Source organism: Harpia harpyja, chromosome 10, assembly GCF_026419915.1.
Source record: "Harpia harpyja isolate bHarHar1 chromosome 10, bHarHar1 primary haplotype, whole genome shotgun sequence".
Taxonomy (NCBI): domain Eukaryota; kingdom Metazoa; phylum Chordata; class Aves; order Accipitriformes; family Accipitridae; genus Harpia; species Harpia harpyja.
The window spans coordinates 38,986,721-39,013,063 of record NC_068949.1 but is presented as its reverse complement, the minus strand read 5'-3'; the positions used below and the strand labels follow the sequence as shown (position 1 = coordinate 39,013,063).

Here is a 26,343-nt window from a genome sequence, read left to right as displayed (position 1 = left end):
GGCCCTCTCGTTCACAGCCGGCGGCGGGGCAGGGTGGGCCGCCGCAGAGCTCTCCCCCTCCCCGCCACTCCCGAGCGACCGTGCCGGGGGACGGGCTTCGGAGGGCGCTCCGGAGGCTCGCAGGCTGCGTGCGTGCGTCTGTGCGCTCCCCTGTGCCCCGGGAGCGGGCCGCTGAGGAGAGCCGTGGCCGCCCTCCCTCAGCCCCCTCAGCCCGCCGGGCTGCCCACAGCGCGGGCAGGGAGGCTCCCCGCCGCCCGCGCATGCGCCCGCCGCGCACGTGACGCCACAGCGCGCGGCGCCGTGACGCGCGCGGCGAAGCCCTCCCGCCTCCGCCAATGGGGCCGCGCGGAGGGGAGGGCCCGCGCCGCTCGTTGGCCGGTTGCCGCCCCCGCCCCGCCCCCTGCCCGCCGCCGCCGCCGCCGCCGCGGCAGAGGGCGGTGGGGGGGGGGACCCGGATGAGGCAGCCTCGGGCGGCCGCGGCCGTTAAACGCCGGCCTGCGGGCGCGGCCCCCGCCATGGCGGCGGCGCGGTGAGGGCGGCGCGCTCGGGGCGCGGCGCCGGGCGGCAGCGAGGATGCTGCTGGTCTATGTGATCCTGCTCTCGGCGCTGGCCGGCTGCTTCCTCACGCTCTTGCTCCAGCTCCTGCTCCTCTACAGGAAGAAGCCGGAGCCCCCCGGGGCGGCCGCAGCCTCCGACGGCCTCGTCTACGCCCGCGTCGCGACCGACCACAGCCTCAGGGACTACCTCCAGGGCTCGGAGCCGGCTGGTAGCCAGGCGTCTCCGGAGCCGGCCCCCGGCCCGGCTCCGGCCGCCGCCGCCGCGGCTCCCGCCGCCGCCGCCCCGGGCCCGGAGCCCAGCGCCAAGCAGCCGCCGCCGCAGCAGCAGCAGCAGCAGCAGCAGCAGCCAGAGTCCCCTCCGGCCCCCTCCTCCCGCGAGGAGACGTGCCACTTCCTCAATGCTATCTTCCTCTTCCTCTTCAGGGAGCTCAGGGACACGGCCCTGGTCAGGAACTGGGTCACCAAGAAGATCAAGGTGGAGTTTGAGGAGCTGCTCCAGGCCAAGATGACGGGGAAGGTGCTGGAGGGGCTGAGCCTCAGGGACGTCTCTCTCGGCAACGTCCTGCCCGTCTTCAAAGCCGTCAAGCTCATTCGGCCGGTGGTCTGCAACGAAGAAGGCTGCCCCGAGGAGCTGGGCTTTGAGGTGGACCTGGAGTACAACGGTGGCTTCCACTTGGCCATCGATGCCGACCTGGTCTTTGGCAAGTCGGCCTACCTCTTTGTCAAGATCTCTCGGGTGATGGGGAAGCTGAAGCTGGTTTTCACGCGTCTGCCCTTCACTCACTGGTCCTTCTCTTTTATGGATGACCCTGTGATACTCTTTGAAGTGAAGTCTCAGTTTGAAGGGAGGCCCATGCCTCAGCTCACTTCCATCATTGTGAACCAGTTCAAGAAAGTTATTAAGCGCAAGCACACCTTACCCAATTATAAAATCAGGTAAGACGTCCTGCGTCCTCAGTGTTGCTTTGGGTGGCATGCATTAGAATTGCTCTTTTGCTCTTAATAGGTAAAAAGACATTTCTGTTGGCCCTTCTACAGTAGGGGTACTTGTACATTGCTTGTCTGATATCGAAAGCTTTCCATGAAGGTAAGCATCGTTTTCGATTTATAATAGGTGAAGAAGCCATTGCACGGTGAGATTGTGACATGCCCCAAACTATGTGTAACTAAATGGCAGAATTAGTAGGTATCATAAATGTTGGGATCCTGTCAGGTGTCCAACGGCAGGACTGTGATATCCCTCTTTGGAAAAGGTAGAAGGATGGCTCTGTGGACAGTGTGTGGGTTTGGGGTGTCCTTCTCCCAAGCTTCTGCCACTGGTGAGCCACCTGGGCAAGACTTGTGGCTTATGCTTACCTGTAGAGGCAAGGTGGTTGTGACTTAATGTGAGAAAGGATAAAGTTCACTCTCTAGGGAATATCTCTAGGTCCTCTTCCTTTCTGGTTTTCTGAATTTCTTCAGTGACTTTGGGGAAATCTAGAAGTTGGTAAGAGAAGTATTGCCACTATTGTGGTAAGTAAAACTTTGGGGGACCTCTTGGGTTTTTTTGGTCTTTTTTTTGTAAGATAGTATGTTTTCTTTTACAAGGGCACACACTGCAGTGCAGACTGCATTATATAGTGAATATAATGAAATGTTCAGTGATATTTCTGTAGCAGAAGTGGCATCTTTGCTTTGATTCCATCCTTGTTTCTGATTAAAAGATATTGAATGTCTTATCACTGTTCAGGTACCATATTCCCTTTCTGTCATGCGTCTTACCACTCTTAGGATACCATATTTCCTTTCTCTTTTGTTTATCCTTTGTAGCTTGTATTCTGTGTTAAGTAAGGATTTTTGTTTTACTTTGTTTACCACATTCTTCTCCAGTAAGCCTTTTCTCTGAAATTCATCAGAGATGAGTAACGAAACTGCCTGTTTGAATTTTGAAGTATAATTAGCTTTGCAGTGATGTAATTTTTAAAGACTTTTCAGCTGGTTCTTCTGCAATTGAATTTGTAAGACTTCTCATGAAAGTGGATGTGTAAAATATCCAAGATTTGGAAAGCTCTGACAGGGCAATAAGTAGTTTGTTCAAGTAATGTGGTGGTCCTTTCAAATTTTGAGGTACTGAATTGCTCTCCAGAAGAGAACAATCCCTGGGCAGCAGGGAAGCTGTCAAGAGCAAGTTTGCTTCCATTCTCTTACTGTCAGCACTCTCGGCATACCTAGAAAGAGCACGTAGAGCAAATGATCTTTACGCTCTCTAGACAAGTTTTTAGGGTGTTTGTGGAACCAGTGGTGATATGCTCCTCCCCTTCAGCATAGGAAGACAGACATCTTTATTTTTCCTCTGGGAGATGCACCTGGGCAGTAGGGTGCTCTCATCATTTAGTTAGAGTTAATGAATTTTCCACATATTCCTCAAACTTTCTGCACCAGAAAGAATGCATGAGGCATGTGTGAGCCACTGACATGTTAAAGGGACTTGAGGGGAAAATAAGGAAAGAAGCAGAGCACAGTGTTTGGGGCAGAAATGAGTAGAAGTGTGAGGATAGAAGGTAACTGACACTGAGAACAATATAGGAAGCATAAATTATTATAGAACTAAGAAAAATGAACTGTTATTTTAAAATGTTCTCTTTAAGTTATAAGGAGTTGGGAATTCATCAATGCTTGAGAGGGAAATACAGTATCGTAGCTGGTTTTCACACTACATAGTAGGCTGGTAGCACAGGGTGGCAAACGTTCAGTGAAACAGTGTCCAACCCTGTATATGGAGCTTTTTACCTTTAGATTTTATGCCATGTTCTGAACATGTCACTCTGACCCACTGGGTGGTAAAGAGGGAAGGCAGGACACTAAGCTTAATGCGCATTAATGAAATTGTCTTAAGGAAGGAAGATTGTGTCATTGGTGGCCTAACTGTCTAGAACTTTGCCTTTAAAGCTTCAAGTGGGAACGCAGACCCCTGCATGGGAACCTTTAGCTGTCCACAGTTGCCCAAGGTTGTGGAAGACAGACTGAAAACACGTATTCTCCACCAGTGTGTCTCAGATGAGTTTATGCAGGTAGATCCCTAGACGGCAGAACTTGGTAACAGCCGAGTAGTAACAACACGCTCTTAGGTGGTAGCATAGCTGAGAATTGAGATGTTATGGTTTAGACAGTATGGAGAACTGATTTGGAAAATCAAGCCTCCTGCTGGTAGGATGCAAAACTTGATATTCTTAATAGAATTTGTAAGAATACATTGGCTTGGGATTATGGTATGTTAATATATTCTTTAGCAAAGAATGTGTAGGAAGAAGTCAGGAGAGTTTCACAAGTGTGTAATAACCTGTTACCTTACTTAAAGCTTAACAGTTTCTCATCTACAGGGAACATGCTTATCCTCTCCCCATTTTTTTTCCTATGGCCTATATGCCTTTTGGTTAAGTATGTAGTCAGTATTTGCTTCCATGTGTAGTTCAAAACCTTTTTGATGTCTCCCTACATCAAGTAACTTTGTAAATAAATCTTTGAATAGCAGTAATTACAACCTTGTAAACAAAAGCATTTGGAGTGCAAGTTCTCTTTTCAACGGGTTAAAAGGGGCACTTTGTTACCCTGCTAGCATCCAGATTGAAGTCCACAAAGGAGTTTTATCTTGTTTCAAGATGCTAAGTAGCATTAAAAATTAAATATGCTATTTTCTTTGTCTTTTGTATTAGGCAACTTCTAGAGGTTATTACTTGGTAGTGAATGGTATAAGAAGAGAACTTTTGCCAATAGTTGATTTTGAACATCCCGTAACTAAGTTTGTGTAAAGCAGATCCTCCTCTCCTCTGTTATTTAATTGTAAAATACTGCATTAAAAAAAGTGTTGTGTTTTCACATGTGTACCATCTGTTGCTACAGCCAAATTACTACACACATACTTTTGTATTCTTTCCAGTTATGTACAAAATTTTATGCAGCAAAGCAGTGATTAGGAAGATCATCTTCTTTTGTATCATCCATTGCTAGGAGTGACTTTGTGATGTGCGTAACTGTAGCTTGAAAGTGAAAGAAGGCATGTTGCATTCCTGATGCACTCCTAAGTGTCTATAAGGGGAGGCAATGTAGACTAGTAAGTGCGTTTTAAAGTTTGCCTAGCATTTTATGTACAATTTTCTCCATAAAAGCAATTGTCTACTAATTGAAAAAGGAGGAATGCACTTTATGTCTAAACAAATAAGCAGTAATTTGTGTTTTATTCTAATAGTGTGTAATCACTTTTCTTTGGCTCTTTAAGAAAAGTGTTTGTTTCTGGCAAAACACCCTATTTCGAAGCGGCTCTGCCATTGAATGGCAATTGCTATCTCATATTGTAGAATTTGGTTAAATCTCTGGAAACAAGGTTGCTGGTAACATTCAGAGAATGGTAGGCTTTTCTTTTTTCTTTTTTCTTTTTTTTTTTTTTTTTTAGTCATCGTTGGTAAAGGATTTGTGCAATTGATAGTAGCAAGAGTTACTACTGTTTTATAGTTAACTTTAACCTTAATGTATTTGTTGTTGCTTTGTATAGAAGCAGCTTTTCTGAAAACATTGTGGCCTGTCAGAGAAGTTTCTTGTTCAGATGTGGGGAAGATCTAAAATGACAATTTTTTTTTTTTGTTCTCCGGTATACATGAGTTCTGGTGCACTCTTGAGAAACTAGAAAACTGTGAGTCAATATTTTTTTTTTTTTCTTTTTTGTAACTAGCCCTAACCTCAGTAGGGTAATGAAGAATTTTAGGCATCATTTATTTGGCTCTACATACTCCATAACTCTATTTTGACTTGAATTAACAGTTTAAATTATACCTTTTTTTAGTTCTAAGACAAGTTGACCATTGGGTGGAGCTTGAGAATGAGCATGGAGAGCCTTGACTTCCCCATTGGTTGTTCGTGATGTCAGCTATTGGTGTTCTGGAAGGTGGCCACTGACCCACCAGCTGTGTCTTGCTGTCCCAAAATCTTTAATGCTGGCACTCTCGGGAACCAGACTCAGTTAGTCTTGCCTGTCGGCATGGCTTGACTTGACACTGTATTTTTCATGTAGGTTTCTTTTACTAGAGCAGGATGGTAGGTAGTAATGATCAGCACAAAGTGGAGTTTATCTACTGTCCTGAATCCAACCTTTGGTTTTTCATTGTATACACTCAGCCAGTTCTTTAAAAGTAGTACTATAGACATTGTTCATGTTGGTTTTAACTTTCTATATCGTGTCCTTTTAATAGTAGGATAAAGTGGTTAACACTAAACTGTAGCTACTAGCATTGCCATAGTGTATTTAGTACTTAGACACCTGAAATAGTCCTTACTATATGTCTATCTCCTTGCTTGGTTGTGCTGTTGCAGTGCTCACAGGTTCATCTCTGTTAGCTCTCTAATGAGCTGTACCTTGCTCATTAACCTATTATTAAGCTGCTTATTGGTGGCAACCTTGATATTCTCACCCCCCCCCCCCCCCCCCCATCATGTCAGGTATATAGGTACATTAAATATGCTGTGTTGTCTAGCCTGTTCTTAACAGTCAGCTGTAGCTTTGCTGTTTTGAACAAGTCCTGATCTTGCTTTGCGTAGGTTTCAGAGACCTTTGGGTTTGGGGCTCTTTCTAGACAATAAAAATACACTTTGCCATAATGAAGAAACAAAGCTCTTTGTATATGTGTAAAGGGTGAGGAGGAAGTACTCCTGGTCTAGTCTCACTGCAGAATTTAATTGCCTGGTATTTCTTAATCAATGATGTAGAAAATCTGACAGCTGCTGGTTTTTTTTTCAAAATTCAAGGTCTTGCAAGTTCATCCATTTAGATTCTAAGCAGATTAGATATTGCCTAAGCAGTGAGTCAGTTCTGTATATTTTAAGAACACTTAGTTTCTCAGTTTGTTACATTAAAAAAAGCTAATATTTTGTATTGATACTAGCCTGTTAGAGAAACTATACTTTGCTTTATTTTAATGCATGCTACCACAGAGTGGAATAACTTTCTTTTCTTTACAAGTAATCTCACAAAGGATTACTTCTAACATTTCTGTATCAGGGATTTAGATGACCTCCTGAGGTCCCTTCCAACATGAATTATCCTTGGAACTGATCATTTGCAATACAGTTAGTCATGTTAAATAGTTTTATGCTTTATTTGGAAGCCGTGGCTATATTGAATTTCACTGGGAAGAACCATTAGACAAACCTATTTTAATTTACCATTATAGAATGCAATTTGAGAGTTACACAGCAGTTTCTTATTTTTGGCAAAACTTAAGCTAAGAAGTAATGTAAGTAGCTATTGATTTGGAGTGTGTTTTATAACAGAAATGACTTCATAATATGGTAGTAGAGGTATTGGAAAAAGTATAAAATTTTAAAAAGTATGTATTATTCATATGATGAGATTATACTTGGAAATACCAGAAATAATTGTAGAGATTGGGACTGTGAGCATGTCTTAACTTCAGAAATGAGTAGCCAGTAGAGATACCTACTTTCTCTACAGCTTCTGCAAAGTGAGAGGATATGGAGATTCTTTTCCTGAGTGGATTTCTACTGTAGTTGTGGTATGAATCTCTCTTACTAGTTAAATCTGTAAGGCACTCCTGTTTGAAGTTCTCATTACTGTTGCTGCTGAAAGGAAAGAGGAGGCTTTTTCTATTTTCTTTTTTTAATGCCATGCCTATTCTAGGTGCAAAAAATCTTCTAATGTACAGAAGCATTTGAAAAAAAAAAAAACCAACCCAGGATCCGAGTGCTTTTCTGCTCTGCAAAAATTGATGGTAAAGCAGCACTGTGATACTTGGGGGTTTTCAGACTGTTCCAGAGAGGTAATGCTCTGAATGATGACAGCACAAAGACTTGTTCTGCTAATGGCAAAGTGCTGATAATTGGAATCAGTAGATCTGTCTGTAGACAGTAGTTTCATGCTTCGACAATTACCTTTGTAGTGCATGGACAAGTAGTTTTTCTTATTCATACAGGAGTTAGATAAATGGATCTGTAGGCAACCTGACACACAGTAAACATACCCAAACCCCAGAACATTAAATATTTTCATTTCTTCAAGGGTGCTACATGTGTAGAAGGAAGCTTTTTGTAGTGCAGAGCTTTTTACTTTATTTTGGGAGTGGTCTATCTCAGGCTTACATTGTGTCTGGAGGGTCACTAAATACATGTTTCTTCAGATTAAATGAAAGTATGTGGTACAAAGTATGTATGTAAATCTTCTTACACAGATATCAAGTTCAAAATATATTGGTTCTAGGGATTTTGAAACCTTTTAGTCTTCTTCCCCAGCTCCAGCACTTCATGGGTGTCGTGATTTAACCCCAGCCAGCAACTAAGCACCACACAGCTGCTCACTTATTTCCCCCCCACCCAGTGGGATGGGGGAGAGAATCGGGGAAAAAAAAAGTAAAACTCATGGGTTGATAAGAACAGTTTAATAGAAAAGAAGAAACTAATAATGATAATGATAACACTAATAAAATGACAACAGTAATAATAAAAGGATTGGAATATACAAATGATGCACAGTGCAATTGCTCACCACCCATTGATTGATGCCCAGTTAGTCCCCGAGCAGCAATCCCCCCACCTCCACCCCCCACCCCCGCAGTTTATATACTGGGCATGATATCACTGGGCATGGTATGGAATATCCCTTTGGCCAGTTTGGGTCAGCTGCCCTGGCTGTGTCCCCTCCCAATTTCTTGTGCCCCTCCAGCCTTCTTGCTGGCTGGGCATCAGAAGCTGAAAAATCCTTGCCTTAGTCTAAACACTACTTAGCAACAACTGAGAACATCAGTGTGTTATCAACATTATTCTCATACTAAATCCAAACCATAACACTATACCAGCTGCTAGAAAAAAAACCTAACTCTATCCCAGCCAAAACCAGGACAATGGGCTTTCACACTGGAGAAATCTAATTCTGAAAGAATGCCAGTTTGAAACTTGTTCTTTGTAAAGTCAGATTTAATGAATGACCAGCTACATATTGGACATTTCCCAGTATAAAGGTGGCATTCTTTTCAGGTTAAGAGTTGAGACTTTTCCTATGATTAGTCAACAAATGCTTCATTTTCTTTCCTTACCTGCAAGCGTGAGGAGCTAATACAGCACTGACTTGAGGTGGATTAGTGAAGAAACTGGAAGACCAGAGGTATAGTTGGGGACAAAAAAACCCTCCCCAAAACTCCCCCCAAAACCCCCAAACCAAACTCAGTTGGAGGGAGAGATAGATGAAGACATAAAAGAATAAGTTTTGGTGATTACTGTGTGTTTGCCGCAGATACCAATCCAATAAGCATTAAGGTTAGTTGGTCTGACAGGAAAATAAAACCTCCTTCAACTTCTCTTACTTGAAACAGTGTATAAAAGATTCTTTGTGCAATAGTAATGAAAACAAAATTACCTCATTTAACACTTTTGTTCTTTTGTATTTAAAAATTACTTGATATTAGTCCTGCAGTGAGCTTCTTCCATGTAGATAGTGAATGAAGGCTCCGAAAAATCTGGTAAGATTTATTTGGTACTTCATGGCATTTTGCATGCACTAGCATTGATACTTCATATTTCTGTTCCTCTGAACTCTGATCTTGAACTTTTAAGCTCATCTTGCTGCTCAGTGAGAACAAATACTTTTCTTTTTATTCAGTTGTCATAATTTGTATAGCTTTCAGTTCTTTTAAATAAAATATGAAATAAGCAGTAGTACTTGTTATTTTTTGAAAGGTAACTTATTTCAAAGTAAATATAGGGCATGTAGGAATTAATCACATTACCGAACTGTAGGCATCTAACAAATGTCCGAGTTTGGCTCTGAGCCTGTCTGTTGGAGCAGGTAGGTGTGTTCAAGCTCTAGAGTTGGGCTATTCTGAATCACCTTCTACAAGCTGTATTATGACTTTTAGTTTCTGTGGATAGATAGTGTGACTAATGTTTCCTACCTGTCACACAAAACTGAACGCTGGATTTCCCTTGAAGGAGATTACTTCAAGGTATAGAGGCACAGAATTTACATGTAAAAATGGGTAACTAATACAGCTCTCAGTAGTTCATTTATGTCAAAATGCATGAGTCTCTTGTAGAACCCATTTTATATGTATTGAGCATGTGAAATAGTTAATCTTTTTATTAGCAAAAGATACATGATCAGAAAGCTCTTAAATAAGTAGCCTGGGTAAGGACAGTAGGTTTTAGTAGTCAGTGTGGTAGAACTGTGTGGTGCTCCAGTGACGGAGAAGCTTAGTCTCAGGCTGCCGATTTCACTATTGGAGCTAGTCCTTTCATGTTACTGGGTTTCTATGGGAAACTGCTTATTCTGCATTCCTGCAGAGATTGCCTGAAGTCACCCGATATGCTCCTGTGTTTACAGTTCATGTTCACACTTGTTTGATTTAAAACTATCTCAACATTTGGTTATTCTTGATATTACTGTTCTTTAGAGAATAGTAAAAGACTTTAAATTTAAACTTCTTCTAGGATTAATAAAATTTATTGTCTAAAATGAGTATGGAGAGAATGTTACGTACCTATGTGATTTGTTCATTTAATAGATAATTTGTACCACCTCAGTCTGCTAAAATCCATTAATTGTGCAACTACAGAAACTTTTGCATGATGATCTCAAACTGTGCTTTTGTCCAGAAGAAAGCAATGATCCAGTATTGTAAATGTTAACTGGGAACAATTAGCTTTTCAAGCAGGTTCTATTCTGTGTGATACATGAATATCAGTATTTTATAGAATTAAGAAAAAATGCTCTACTGAAAGTGTTTGTTTTGATGTTTGAAGGTTGAAGAGTGCTTGTTCATAACAGTGGATAAATTCTCATTTTGGAAATGAGTGTGGATACCAGCTTGTGTGAAGGGATTTGGGAATCATTGTTTTATAAACATTTGTCAGGTTAATTGTGACATACTAAGCTGAACACAGAATTTATAAATAATTTCTTTGAGTAGTTTCTGCTGCAGTCAGAGTTTCTGGTTAAACTAAAGAATTTACTGCTGGAATGGTGTTCATCTCGGTTAAGAGACATGAGTAAGATCCACACATGTTTTGGAAGCTTTTCCTGTTATTATTTACCTTCACTGTTTTAACAAATTGCAGTTGTTTTACAAGCCAATCAAATCTAGGCTAGAATTCAGACTTTGGAGATGTTCAATGATCCCAGCCAGCATATCTAGTAAATTAGTGAAAAAAATCTGCAATGAAGACTTCAGTTGACAGATACTTTTGTGTTGCAAAGAAAGTTTCTATGGTACAGTTAAAGTGCCCAACCAACAGTGAAATAGCTGTGTATGTGGTGTCATGGATGAGGGTGCTCCTAAACTGCTCTACTCAGCAAGCTGGGTGTATGCTGTGTTGGGTTCGGTAGCTCAGACTTCTGCATCACACCTGCCCAAAGCTGTTTGGGTGCATCTGCTTCCCTAAGCACTCTTCCTTCTGGAAGGACTTCTACTCTTGTGGAGCCCTGCCTGGGTTAATAAGCCCTCTGAGGACTTGGGAGTTCATCACCGTTTACTGCAGGACCCAGCTGGAGCCCGGCAGCATTTTAGACCTGTCTGTGGCCATATATATAGATATGAAGACTGCCAAGGAGATGCTAGGTGTAGCAGAAACGAAAAGAGAGGGAAAACTTTATTTTTTGTGCGATGAGAGAAAAGCAGAAACTGTTTTCAACTCTGGAGTGGGCTCTGGAGAGCTACTTCGTTGTTGCGTGGTTTTGTTTTTTTGTTTTTTGTTTTTTTTTTTTTCCCCCCACTAGCTGTTGTAATTCGTTTTAGCCTTAAAACTACATGGGGAACAATTTACCTTTATAATTTCTTAATTCCCCTGTGCAGCTTGCAGCTACTCTATAGTTCAGCAGAAAGGTCGGTGAGGAGCAGTGCACCCAGCCCTTTCCATTAAAGCTGTTTCATGTAATGGAAAATACAGGGATTCTACTACAGCAGTACAGTTTTCATATTTTTGAAGACTTACCAGATGTCATAAAAATCTGTCTGCAATAAAGAGTGTATTACAGAGATCAGCTGATGATAATCAGACTGTTACACATACTCAAAGACAGTAATTAATTGCCAGATATGACTAGCATAAAATTAAATTAGGATAATCATTCGGGAATACTTTTTTTAGCAATTTAGTGTTGCTTAAACTGTAAAACTTACAGGGACAATTTAAGATGTAAATTTACAAAGTTATTTCTTAATTTCTGTCCAATATTTTAAAATTATGGAAATCATAACACTTAACACTTTTTTCCTGACTTTCTCAACTTAGTCTTAATGCTAAGCTTCAATATATTTTTCTGCATCAGTTTTAATGACAATGTAATTACGAAAAAGGCCCATTCAGAAGGAAATGTGTACAAATATTACGATCTGCTTTTTTTAATGACATTAAGTGCAAGATTGTGGTGGTTGCCAGTGTCACTGAAATGAAGATACTAAAACTTACAATAACTAATACCACATATGTAAAATGCTTTAAATGATGCTAAAACCTTTGAAAAATAGCCTGCCAAATACACCTTTTATATAGTATTTTAAATGTGAGCCATTGTGTAGTAAGAACTAAACTGGACTTTTACATGAACGTCATTTGTATAATAAAGGACTTAAACCATTATTCCTGTTTGCCTGAGCTAAAATAGGAAGAGTAGAAATTGAAGATCATAGTCTTGCAGTGACATGGCAGAAGGCTTCATGGTGGTGTTTGAATCACCGCTGTGAATGATCTGCCTTGGCGAATAATTCCTAAGTAATTAAGCAGTGGAAGTGATGCAGTGTAACTCTGAAAACTTCAGCAGTTTGTATTTTTTTTTTTTTTTAAGAATAACTCTGCATACTTGCTAACAAAACTTAATGCAATATGGTAGAATAAACAAAACAAATTCTAATGTTGCCAGGCAAAGAGCCCAGTGGATTACAAGGGGAGGTGGGGTGGGAACAGCAATGCTAGTCAGTGGTATTGTTTTAAAACAATACTACAAAAACTCAGATTTTTTTTTCTTCCTTTTTTTTCCTGTTCTTCTGAAAGAAGGGCAAATTAGAGAAAATATCCAAATTCATCGTGGGGATGGTGGGAAAAGATTATGGTAATTTGAGCAGCTGCTTCTTTCAAACGTAATCATAAGTCCCAACTTGCCATCAGTGATGCAGGATTTGCAAAGTACAGGAATCCTTCCTGTTGATTAGTCTCACAAGCCCCTCCTGTATTTGACTGTCCACAGTGGTGTTACAGGTCACCTCCAGACTGAGGTTCTGCATTATTTGATCCTGTTTGTTTACAGTACGGGCCCATTAATAAAATGCTGTGACTCACAAATGGTGACACCTTTGCTTGGGGACAGTTGTAATGGCAAGTATGTGCCATGGTGTGTCCCCTGGTCCCCATCAGTGCCTTCCCCACCATTGCAGTCTGAATAGCTGAGCTGTCTGTAAAATAGGGCCTTAATTACTGCTGTTAAAAAATTAAAAGGTGAACTGTCAGTCATCTCGGTTTTGAAAATGGTACTACTAACCCAGGCTAGACTATCTCCACCACTTTGGAAGACTTTAAGGGTGTGAATTCGACCATCTTCTGTCTTGTTAGAAGTGACTAGATAAATGTAGAGTGAGGAGAAGCTTCTGCAGTTCGAGCATTTTTAAAACTAACTGGAGGAGTGAGGATAAACCTTGGAAAGCTGTCTTGTCTAGAATTCAGAACAGATACAAATATTTTTCAACTTTTGGTTTACAGCTGTCAGAGACTCTTTTCAGCAGTGAGGCAGTCATTTTCTGTGTAAGGAGTCTAAGAGGATGTCATTAGTTTTCATATGGACATAGGCTAGTGTTTAGAGCAGAGGATTAAAACTCTTGACCTCAATGAATGAGTCATGTACAGAGCTTAGACTTCTATTAGAACATCAACATCGTTTTCCTCTGACCAGAATTGCAGAGAGATGATGTTTGTAGAGAGAGTTGAGACCTCCTTAGGGGAGAATTTCTTGCTGAAGTGAGAAAAAGCTAGCATTCTGCTAGCATCAGTTACTGGAACCAATCTCTAATCCAACTGGCTAAAGGTAGAGTTTTGGGGTGGCTTGGATTTATTTGTTTGGGTTTTTTTGCTGTGTTTTTTCCTGCTGCTGTTCTCCTTGAATGCCTAAAAGCTGGTTGCTGAACCATACCTGCCTCTCTTCCAGCTCTACGTGAACAAGAGCATTTTCTGCATCTTCTGTCCCATTTGGAGCAGAGCCACAACGATTCAGGCTTTCTGGTTAGACAGGGAAATTTTGTCTTCGTCCTGTCTGAGACTGAAATATGGCAGGATTTTGATCTCTTTCTCTTAATTTGAACCAACAGTTGGCTTCAGCTAGGTCACATACAATTTAAAAAAAAAAACCAAACCAAACCACATGAAAACTCAGAGATCAAACAGGCATTGGCTGCATTGAGTTAACCAAGCTATTTCAGTTTTTATGGAATTTAGAATTTGGGAAACTAGTATTCTTGAAATGCCAAAAAGTCTGTGCGTGGTCAAATTAATCTTGTTTGTTCTGATAAGAAAGTAGTTTTGATAAGCCTGATTCAAGATTTCTTTTTTACCATGGCTGTTTCAATTCAGACAGCAATGGCAAATCTTTTAAGATTCTCCTTGCTGTGTTTACAGTGGGTTCTGTCATATAAGCAGGAAAAAAAAAATCTAGTATCTTTTTGGAAGAGCTATTTACATTTGGCTATTTACATTTGTTCTTTTATTTGTTCTTGTAGAATGGGTCTTAAAGTTTTAAAAGTGTCAGATTTGAGATATACCTCAGAGGTATAGTTTAAGTAGTTTAAGAATCTGGAAATGTGAGACATTTTTGAAGGAAAAAAAAAAATCCTTGGTTTTTTTTTTTTTTTTGAGGTCTTGATTTAAAAAGTGACTGCTCATGTATTGAGATCTTACGTGTATGAGCCTCCCACATGCCTGTGGCAGAATATCCTGTAACATAGTGGGTGGAGTGCTAGAACTGATTTGCAGTTTTCCATAAAATTTCCTAGAAAATAAACCTACTCTTATTGCAATGTTTTTTCGGGTTGTTCATAAGCCAAATTTTTATGTGTATGGGTAAAGCTGAAATTAATAGACTTCTATACTGAATAAGAGTATAGTTTGAATTACTGAAGTCCCCTGAATATGAATACTGACACAGTTCCGCAGCTTTGTTCCTTGTGAAATCAGTGGACGCTGGAGAATTGCTTTTGCTAAATCTTCAGTGGTGGTACTTTTTTTTTGAAGTACTCTTGTTTTGGGGTTTTTTTTTTTGTTTGTTTCTTTTTTAAGAAAAGTACTACTAATTTTTTTCAAAATAAGGATGAATTGCATTTTTACATCTTCAACGTGAAGCATGATATAAGCTGTTTGCATTATAATACCTAACTCTAACAAGCTTAAATGTTAGCTGACAAGTAGTTCTAAAATCTTATTAATGTGATCATGCCTTTTTAGGAGTGGTTTGTAATATTTTAGAATTTTTGTAGAAGTAAACTTAATATTAAATTACACACAATGTAAGATTAGAGGACTTTTTTATAACTTAAAATATCTGGTGTCAGTCACTTACTGAAATTTATACACTTAACAAGCGCATGACTTGTATTTCTGTGAATCAGATAAAAAAGACAATCTAAAAATGACTGAGTTCTGTTCTGTATTTGTTGAACCTTTTGAGTAATCCCCAAACTGAAAATAAATTCAGCAGTTATTCTTTCAAAAGTATTTTAGATACTAGAATCTTCAAATACAGTAGCATTTACAAAAGTAAATTGGTGTTTTACTAAACACAGTCTGTCTTTAGATCTTGATTTAATTTTTACTTAGTGGTAAACAAAATTGTAAGATTTGCAATGTATACAAAGTAGCCTTATGCTAAAGATACTTGCAGTTTTAGCTGGTGAGCTCTTCTGAGATTTAAGGTCTTTTTGCCTTGTTTATTAAGATTTAAATGTTCAGTTAATGTACCTCAATTAAAAAAATTCATAAACCTGACAATTTTTAATCTTTATGGCAGTAGAGTAGTGCTGGAATTAATAGAATACAAGTGATTAATGTGGTCTTAAACAGATACCCAGTAATTTTTACACCACTGTTTTAGATATCAAACTTCCCTTATAAAACCAGAGAATAATTTAAAACTTTTTCCAGAACTTATTCTAGAAAAGTGTTCTCACTTCTTAGCAAAAGCTCTACGAAATCCTAGCCTCCTCCTGCATTTACAAATGAAGCTGTAAGTCTTTCTGCTTCTCCAAGTAGGAAATGGAGTACTGAGAGCTTTTGAAGTTTGTTCCTGTCTGTGTTTAGTTCTTAACAATTTTTTTTTTACAGTGATTCTGGATATTCTTAACAGATGCAATGAACAGAAACACATAAGTGCACGGTTATCTTTGGTCAGATAAATTGCTTTTTTTTTTTTCCCAGTTCTTAATGAATTTCCTCATGCAACTAAAAATATTGTAGTTAAGTAGGTACTGGTGGGAGCAGTTAATTTAGGTAATAGGTTAATTAAACTAAGGTATAAAAGACTCCTGTCCTCTTCTCTGTTAAAAGTTAGCTAAAGGAACGCAAAACAATCATCACAGAATAGTGAATACAAATTAATGGGAATGTAGGTCAGACATTTCTAAAACTAAAATCACTGAATTACAGTCTTGTTCCAAGTAGGTGAGTTCCTCTTCCACAGAACTGGCAACTGGAAGGAAGATTAGCATTGTTCAGGGGCTGAAAACACCCAAAGTGAGGGGAACAAATTCGATTAATTTGGGGATTTTTTTTTTTTTTTCAGATGCAATTTTGATCTAGACTTTGAGTGAGGTGGTGATGAGATGAGAGCAAATGAGCCACTGAAGTGACTCTGAAATACGACATGAATGAAGTGTAGAAGTTTTTCGTTATGAAGGAGACATACTGACTGCATGCAGTGTCTGGAAACATTTTTGCTGTGCTTTGTATGTGGAAGAGCTCAGTATCATGCTACTTTAAGTATAACTTTAATCCTATGCATTAATTGAGTAACTTTATCTTGATTATCTTTCAGTACAGTCATCTGACCTAATTCCTCATGTGAAATTACTTTTTCTTTTTGCTGTTTGTGTCTTGTGGTATTTGAGAAACACTTTTGCTACTCGACAGCTTCTTTTAAATATTTTTTTCATAGGCTTTTTTTTCACTTGCTAAAATTTCACATGAAGTTCAATTGATAGATATTCCCCTTAATATTCATATTATTGAGTTAAAATGCTGGGTTTTAACTAACATTTTCTTAGTAGTGTGCTACTTGAATTTTGGACTTCTGGACAAATAAGATGATAAATTTGTGGAGGGAGATTGATAATTTAAAAACAAATTGCAATCACACTATAAGCATCTAATATAAGGCAGTTTTAAAGACTTTTTTTTTAGTAGCATGCCATATCCAAGCAGGGTTTTGGGGCGGGGGTGTAAGGTGTCTGTTTTCTTGTATAGCTACGATATGCCTATTTTGTTCCTCTAGAAAAGATGAAAAGTTTACAAAGGCTTAACAAATATGGTTTAAAGACAATAAAATATCTACCTTACTTCTGGTGGTTGTTTAGTATCATTTCACAGGTTTGGAATTGAAGAGGAGGCTTTCGGATATATGGATTGAGTTGGTGTAATCCTGCTTAGTAGGTCAAGCATTTGTGACATGAGCATGAATTTTGCCTTTTGACCTTGCTGAGCAAGGAGCTGGCAGCATTAGACCCCACTTGAAAGGCATCTAATATAGATGCAATGAAGATTTGCCTTGGACAGCCTGGTAGCAGCTCAGCAGTGTTTAGAAAGGTACTATATTTCCTGTGAGTACCTTTTGGTAACATTTTCTCAACTGTTGTACTGTCAGGAACAACTCCTAGATTTCCCCACGCCATTGTTGTGGCTTAAAACCTTTTTCTCGGGCTGCAGCGGTGAATGGACTGATTGCAAACCATTTGTTATGGGCTTGTTCTCCACTGATGGAGGTCCACTAATTTTTTTGGTTACCATCTGAAGTTAAGAAAGGGAGCTGAGAATACTGGATGAGTGTTTAAAGATCTAGACAGCCAAATAGAAAACCACATATTTTTTTCTTGTTCAGAGTTTGCAAAGTGAGAGTCTTGAATTTGCAAGAGCAACCTATGAGAACTGACCAGATCCTGGGATGGCTGCTGTGATGAGGGCAGAGACCAGCTGAGATTAACTGAGGCATTTAGTTTGCTGTCAAGGTTTCTTTAGACTTTTTGAATAGAGGCCTACTGGTAGGCTACGTGGTCTTTTTTTCTTTCTTAGTCAATACAATGAATTTCTCTAAGGCATTTATTGGTGGACTTTTGCTCTTTAAAGATGGACTAAATAATAGAAGGTAGCAAAATACACTCTTAAAGCTATTACAGAAATTAGAGCAAGGTTATTTACACAAGGTATTTAATAAAATAAATTCTATATTGTAACAACAAAGCCAGGATGATGGGAAACTTCTCTCCTTTACATGGGAAAGTTTGGGACAGGAAGATACTGAATCACCAAAGGTACAGCAGTCTGCAGGGCTTGGGAATAGAGCTTGTAACTCTTGTCTTTTTCACTGAGTTGTGTTATTGGCACTGTTAGCTAAAAGCCTACTGTTGGTACTTTAAATACAATGAAATATAGCTTTGCTTTCATATTAAAAGTGTGTTTTGTTGTCCCTACTGTAAATGTTTTATGAAACGAACTTTACAGTTTGTTTTGCGTAGTGCTGTGACTGTTCTCAAGCAGGAAAGTTAGAGATGGTACAGATGTGGGGAATCTGCCTTCTCCGCAGAGGAGAGAACACCCATTGCTGTTCTGCTGCACTCCTGCTAGACCGAACAGAGGAGCAGCAGTGGTGGCACTCCTCAGAGTGCCCTTCGTTAATGGCAATTGTGTTTTTAAAAGGTAGGGTAGTTCATAGGGTTTCCCTACCACAGGGAAAAAGATGGGAGAACCTGTGATGCCCGACTCGGTTATGTGCATGGATTGCAGGTTGCCCATGTGTGGTTTTACAACACAAGGGAATGGACTCTGGCCGTGTTACTGACTGTCATCATCTGGGTCTGTATTTGTTCACCAGTTCCCAGTAGGAAAGTCTTTCAAAATAAATTTGGGTTATCTTGTACTTAAATAGTCTGTCAACAGTTCGCTTAACTAATATATCGTTGAAATCTACTTGGAATAGTAATTTGTCCGATGTTTAGTTTTGGAAATGTACAAACTCTCAGTAAATTACCTTAAATAGATAAATGCTGTGGTATAAAATTGGAAGGCTTCAGAGCAGCATTTAAACATTAAAAATGCATTTAATGTGGGATATTTAGCTCTTTATACGTCGCTAATGCCAATGGAAATAGGTAATGCGTTAGGTTTTTTGGAAAGGATTTTGCAAATTAGTTGCAGTGGTAAGAATGTGAACATAAGCGCTTGTTGTAAATTAAAAATGATGTTGAGACTGCTTTTTAATCCCATATTTGTAGAAAATTTAACTAGTGCTGCACAAAGTCCAGCATACACTGTTAAGTGTTTTGCATATTATTGTATATAACAGTATTGGTATTTTAGAATTTTTTCCTCTTTAATTCATTGTTGTACTAATTAAAAAAAAGGCTATTTTGAAAATAGAAATCAAAATTATAGTAAACATTATGTCTTAATCTACCAAGAAAAATGGCTTCTTCTGAGGCTTATTTCATCATTCTGTGCTGCAGGGAAAGATTGCAGTGTGTACTGTACTTAAAGCTTTGTCCTGAAGTTACTTGAGAAATGACATTTTTGGTTTGAATGTGTAGGTAGATATGTCTGCATCCTTATTGGAATATTTTAGTCTGTTGTTTTGCTTTTTTGTTTTGTTCTTATTTTTAGTATTGAAAATAGATTTGTCCAGGTTTGTGTTTTTGGTAAATAGCCTGCAGGCTGTTTCATGGTGTGTATATATAAGGGAAAGACCTTATCAATACCAACACTTTTAAGCCTGATATTTGCAGAAATTAGGAGAGGTGATAGTAACCTATTGGATCCTCTTTCTTTGTCTGTTCCTCCCTCCCAGAAGTCTTGTTTCGGTAGCTCACTGAGGCTCCTGATGGTGGTCGTTACTTTGAGGTTCCCATGGAAAACTACTTTTTTTTTTTTTTTTTTTTTTTAATAGATTTTGGGAGAAGGCATATGGGTGGTTGCTGGTACTAAGTGAAAAGTTGTTTGTTTGTGCTGAAAAAACCCCAAACCTACAAGTATTTATTCACTCAAACCTTGGCATTATTTTCCAGTGTGCTTGCCTAACTCTTCTTTTTTTGCCTAACAAAATCTGAGCTAAATCTGTATTTTGAGGGGGTATAAATCATTCCTAAAAGGAACAGGGTACCCTTGCTTGTGTGTGGTGGTGTGTGCTGTGATGACTCGGAGTGGGTCTGAGCAGGGAGGTGGCCAGGCCCTGAAGTGCCAGTAAGTCTTGTAGAATGAAAATAGTGGGGTTGTCTTGATGGTATTTTCCCTACCCTTGTGATGCTTATTATTTCTTTAATAATTCAAGAACTATAAAGGAAGATTATGAGTAAAATATCAGACCAAATAGTACATGCACAAGGCATATTTTGAGTTGGTTGTTATGGTATACTCATAAGCCTGAACCATGGCCAGTGTGATTTAATAGCTTCATGTTTTTTGTACGCAGACTTAAAAAAAAAAAAAAAAAAAGGAATGAAGTATTTAAAATTGATTTTCTTTTTTTACTTGACCAATTTCAAAACAGTTTTCTTCCTGAAGGAGTTAATGAGGGAGAAACTTGGAACCAAATTAAAGTTAGAAGTTGAATTGGATTTCAGGAAAATAGCTGGAGTGTTGAGTTGTATTTATTCACAAGCAGAACAAAAGAAATGTCTTTCTCACGGCTCTGTACGAGGCTGATGCTCGTACAGAAACGAAGTGCCTCGAATCAGTGTTGAGCTCCCACCCGAAGAGTGTGCCGACAGTTAAAGGGCGCTTAATTATTTATTTGAATTTCTGAAACTCTTCAGTTCAGATCCATGTGACTATTTCCTGAACATATTGTGATCTCTGAATGTGACAAGCAGATGCCTCTGATGGTTGAGCAAACAGTGCTTATGAAAGACTTCTTTCTCATGAAATGGCAGATACATCCTGCAGGCAGTGGTGCTTGTGTCCTGCTATTTGTAAGTCTTCTGAACAGAAATAATCACTGGGAGGCTGTGACAGAGGATGGAAACCAAGTCACAGGGCAGTGCTAAGAAATGAGCAATAAATAAAACCAGAAAGATGGAATATCCTGCAAGTGCTTTTTCAAATACTTTATATAAATGCTGGTGCAGATTCCATGATATCTTTCTATTTGCAGGGTTGTGGTCCCTGCTGTTAGGATTGCATGTGTGTGTCTGCCATGTGATGGGGCTGCAGCTGTGCAGCCTCTCCCCCTCCTTCCTTCCCTCAGATCGTGGCTGTGTCCGACACTGAAGCACTATCACTTAAAAATGAAATCGGTATTTATAACTTGGCATATTCTTATCAAAGAGAGAGAATTATGTGGTGAGATAATGTGTGTAAAACACTTAGTATCTTGAATATGAACTGCTTTTCCTGTGAATCATGTGCTGTGATGAGGGAAATAAAGCTCAAGGGCAAATATTTAGAATACCTGTATATTTTAATTGAAGAAGACTGGCTGAAAAGAGCCACCAAATGTTTTTCACAAAATGAGAGAAGTATCAGTCTGCGTAACTAAAGTGTACAGTTTATTAGGATGCACCAGTTCTCCAAGTACAGCAGTGTCATAAAAATTTAAGCTTTAGGCTCATAGTGTATTTTCTCCTTTCAATGCTGTGATACTTTATGCAGAATAATTTAAAACTGAGAGACCTGGTAAGATATTTACTGCAAAAGGACTCTTGTGTTAAATCACATTTGCAATCATAAACATACTGTGTGATTTGATCAGCTTCCCACTTTCTGAAAATTATCTGCACTAGTAAATATAACTCAAATAATCTATTCCTGTGAAGCAACCTTTGTTTATGTACTCTCCAGTCTTCTGCATTCAAAAAGCTTTAGTAGCTTCTACTTGTTCCTTTTGACCAATGAATATGTAGGAATGGTAGTATTTCTCTTTAGGAGTGTTAAAGATTCATTGTAATCCTGTTACCTTTTTTTACTTCTGTGTGTTAGTGTGATTTATGTCATTTGAATTAAGATAAGTCTCTTCTGTATTTTTCAGGTTCAAGCCATTTTTTCCATTTCAAGTATTGCCACCTGATGAATATGAAGATCGAGACCTCTGTATACAGGATTTTCTATTGACAGAAGGTCGACTAAAAGTCACGTTAATTGAATGTACAAGGTATGTTTTGTGGTCTTTTGCTCATTCTTGACTAAGCAAGTACCCATGTTACTTAAGTTTGTTGTAATTATAGCTGTAGGTCTGTTCTGATTCACGAACTAGCAGCTTTGGTGTTGTGATTGTGCTCTAATGAAGAAATGTATTTTTTTTAAGTAAAAATGAACAAATGAAAGTTGCAGTAAGTTCCTGAGGCTCTTCCATGTTTTGTGTGGGTGCGTGCATTTGCCTTTCTTCTGAATTTTGCCTGGTTACAAGCTAATCTGTGCCTCCTGTTGGGGTTTTTCTTGGGTTTTTTGTTTGTTTGTTTGGCGCACCAAATTATCAATCTCTTTCCAGGACAGCATAAATGTTGTAATTATCCTATTGTATTATGTTGTAAGCAAAGGGAAATAATTGTTTCACTCAGTCTTACTTAGATTAATCCAAATAACTTTTATAAGGCATTACTTATTGTCTTTGTCTCGAACAAAATAATGGAAAGAAATAAAATCTACTTCCTTCGTTCATTGAAGAGAAAATTGCTCTCTTTAAAGCTGGAGAAAAGGTGTATGGGCTCTTGGTTTGTCTGTTTTTTGGGTTTTTTTTTTTCAGACCTCTTAGTTCTTGGTTTATGTTAGATCTTATCCAAGTAGTGCTTAGGCTTTGATCTAGTCATGTGCTGTTCTGCTCCTTATGAACTAAACTCTGGTTTGCAGCAAGACTTTTTTTAACCTGTTGTTTTCATTGCTTATATTGCCATATGAGCTCCTCTTCGCACTTTTTTTCTGTAGCCTTGTACAACTGTTTGAATTGTGTTTGCTGTACTAATATGGTTTATCAGTGCCATGGATTTCCAGAAGATAACTCTTCTGTTCTAAGGATTGTGTGGGCCACAGCAGTGATTTTTTTTTTTTTTTTTTTTTTGTAATAAAATTGCTGCTTACCTGTCTCAGCTTTGTGATATGTTTTCTGTGAATGATCCAAGGATACTAAATGACTCTGTGCACTCCTTGGCTGCTAGGAGTGTTTCCTTTTTACCCATACTGAGTAAGGGAACTCATGATCTCTCTTTATAGGCAGTCTGCAATTTCAGTCTGGTAGTGCATTCATTTTTATTAGAAGAGGGCCCAAAATAACTACCTTAAGTTGTGTGCAGTTGTTCTTGGTTTGGAAAGTAATCTTTTAAATACTATGTCTTTCCTGAATCTGAAACACTGTGTAACATCACCAACATGTCAGTAGCGTTGTGTTTCTTTCCATTACATTTAGAAGCCAGATTGCTCAGTTTGACATCATCATCTGACCTCTCAGTATTTTCAGCTGTCACAGATGCTTATCAGATGTATGGGAAAGGATGCAGTTGCTGGCTTGTCAGGTCTTTTAAGCTTCAGGTCTGACTTAATCCGACTGTTTTATGCCGCTTGGCATTTCTTGACACACACTTGAAAATTATGTCTCAACAGACACCTCTCAATCTAGATGTCTGACACTTGGTCCCTAGTAATTTCTCAGATCTTCCAGGTGTCTCATCCTTTCTTGAACTAAACTACAACTGCTGTCCATAGAGTCCCCCTGTGAGTAAATATTCTTGCTTGCTTTGCACCTGAAGGTATTGATGAGGTGGAAGCTGAAAGACATATAGAGGATTTTGGTAGTAAAAGAAGAAATACACAACGTATATGGAAGTAACAATGACAAAACTTTCCTTTTTCATCACCACTGTATGTGAACTGGTGTGAAGGTTGCCTGGGATCATTCTCAATGGTTCTTTTGCAGTGCAGCACTGCATAGTGAAATACAGAGCTTTATCACTCATGTCTGCCATAGGGACCTGAAAATTTTTCTTAGCGATCATTCTCATTCCAGAAATGAAAGATCACTTTAACTTCTGTGTGTTTTTCAGTTTTGCTCAGTGCCTCAGAAGGTTTTTGTATTCTCTCTCAGTACAGTAGCTGTTCTTTGACTTATGTATAGAATTTGGAGTTGATTGACTGCTGACGTATTCCATCTAGTCTGGTAACAGAGTTCTGCTACTTCTCCTGCTTAAATCTGAAATACAGTGGTGGAACTATAGTGACAAAACTTATAGCAAACTTTTTGTGTTATAAATGTCTAGTTTAATTTCATTATAGTCTTCACACAACCAAATAGCTGCACTTGTTTCTTTTCTAATTGCGGGCTTGACCACATTAATTTCCTTGCTGTCATGCTATTGAAAGAAAAATTAAATTTTGCACATTTTCAAAATTAAATTAATGAAAGGATGGGAACTTGATGTAAATAATAAAGGATTATGTTTTGCAAATTTTTGTCTGACCTGTTGAAAATGTAAGTTTTCGTGTACAAGTTCAATGCCCTTGCAGAACTCAGTTGTTGCAAAAATGCTATTATCTGTCATTACCTTAAATTTTTAAGGAAAAGGAAGAAGCAAAGCAACATGCTGTTAAATTTTGCTACATTTATTTTTTTAAAAGATACATTGTGAAGAAAGTCTTAAAGCCTATAAACTCTTATGTTAGGTGAGAATATTCTTACAAAACTATACCATCAAGTGGGCTTTCTAAATTAGCATTTGTTTCCATAGATAACCTTTGTGGAGAAGGCAGTTTTCCTCAGATAGTTATTTAGTAAAATACCAGAGTGTACCTGAGACTGACTTGTCAAATTTGGACTTTTATGGGTTCTTTTCCTTTTGTCTTCAAGTAGATTTCAGTGTGCAGCAGTGGCACCTTTAAGTATGTGAATACTGAATCTGCTTTTGACATTCTTAAAATTTGAGAAATATTCTGCTTATTTCAGCTTCTAAAATACTTGCAAATAGAAAGGCCACAATTGAAATAAAAAAAAATTTAGGAAGACATTGTAAAGGAAATAAATTCAGCTTGCTTTTATGCACCTGGTAATAAATAACATGTTACTAAAGGTGGGTGTGTACTTTGTCTGCCCATACCAGATTCTTGTTAGATTTGCAGATCAGTACTTCAGCATTCGTCCTACGAAAAGCAGGAAACTTGATAGCTTTGTTATTTATCCTTCTTTCCGAAAGACTGTAAAGACTTGCTGAAGTTCTTGGCTTGGCTCAAGAGTTGAGGTGACCACAACCTCCATGTGCTTCTGTTGTTCTGTATCACAGGACAAACACTTCATGTCTTGGAGTCCTTGTAGCTCTCAGACTGGAAAGCAGGACAGCTACAAACAACTGTTTTCATATCTATAGCTATGCTGTTGTATCACTTTCTCCTGCCTTATCCTCACTTGTTGAAGGAAACCATCTGATTTACAACTGAAGAAGGAACAAAAATTCACTTTCTGTATGTGTATTTCAATTACTCAGGTGGTAATTTAATCACATTTCTTTATTGATTTAATTATAGCTGGGGTCATAAACTTTGTTTCGGGATGTCTTTCATACATCCTTTCATACTGATTTATAAACTTTCAATCTGTAGGACAGATATCTCCTTAATATCCAGTTGGTTTGGGTGTGTCGTGACATAATCTTAATGTTAGTCTTTATCTGCAGCTGTGTTATAGAATACAGTACCTCTGTTTGCATGCTAATGGAGGTATTATTCAAACAAAAATTCCCTTGGTATAGTAGCAGTTAAAATTTCCCCTTTGTCTTTCCAAAATTGGAAACTGAATTCCAAACTCCAGCATGGAGAGCTCTTCAAAATTTAAATGCGTAGTTTTGCTGTCTTGTTACATATTCCTTCAAGTTGGGTGTTGGTAACCTAATGTGAGGTGAAATCTCATTATGAGTCATTGTTTTCCTTGTGACTTTTGTTATGGTTCTGGCTGAAAATTCTATTTTATTCCCATTTTGAGCTGCCTCCTGTCCTTGTTCTTCTACCTTAGTTTCCACCAGTACAAGACAGCTAAATAGCTACTGTGCTGATATTTTAGAGGGACAATAAGTACCACTGGAAAATTTCCCATGAATGTGTCTAGATGACCAGAAGATGAAATGTGTGCAGCCAATGATCAGCTGTGGAAAAGCTTTAATGAACTGTCTGATATCAATGAGACGCTGAGGAAAACCTGTGTTACTCAAAAGCAACTACTACAAGCAGAGAGAAAAGCCACAGAGGGTTGCTGGGGATGGCTTAAAAATAAGCAAAGGCAGCATGAGTTTGTCAGTTCAAGTAACCTTGAACTAACTTAAGTCTTGACCAGACGATATACCTAAGCAGTTGGTTCTGAGGCTGGATTTCTGCTTACAGTAATCAAATCAAGAGTGTCTAGACAAATCGGTGCTGAAGGTCAAGGTGGAAATGAGGTTGGCAGCTGCTGTTTGCGGTGTTTCACTAGAGCATGCAAACTTTCCATCTGAAGATGGGGCTACAGGAGGTAGCCACTAAGTGAACCAAAAAAAATTGACACTTTGTAAAGCAGGTGTGCTGGGTACCAACCCAAATGTGATCTTCCCCTATCATCTCCCCCATGCAT

At 38.9% G+C, this 26,343-nt stretch overlaps 1 protein-coding gene across 1 annotated transcript in view; it reads left to right on the top strand.

Annotated features, from left to right (window-relative positions):
• The first annotated feature begins 445 nt into the window (after positions 1 to 445).
• The window catches only part of PDZD8 (PDZ domain containing 8), a 67,070-nt gene continuing 41,172 nt past the window's right edge, over positions 446 to 26,343 (top strand). The window contains exons 1-2 of the mRNA XM_052799154.1: positions 446 to 1,493; positions 21,793 to 21,915. Coding sequence (XP_052655114.1) covers positions 574 to 1,493; positions 21,793 to 21,915 — 1,043 coding nt within the window. The 5' untranslated portion in view covers positions 446 to 573. The remainder of the gene's footprint in view (positions 1,494 to 21,792; positions 21,916 to 26,343) is intronic.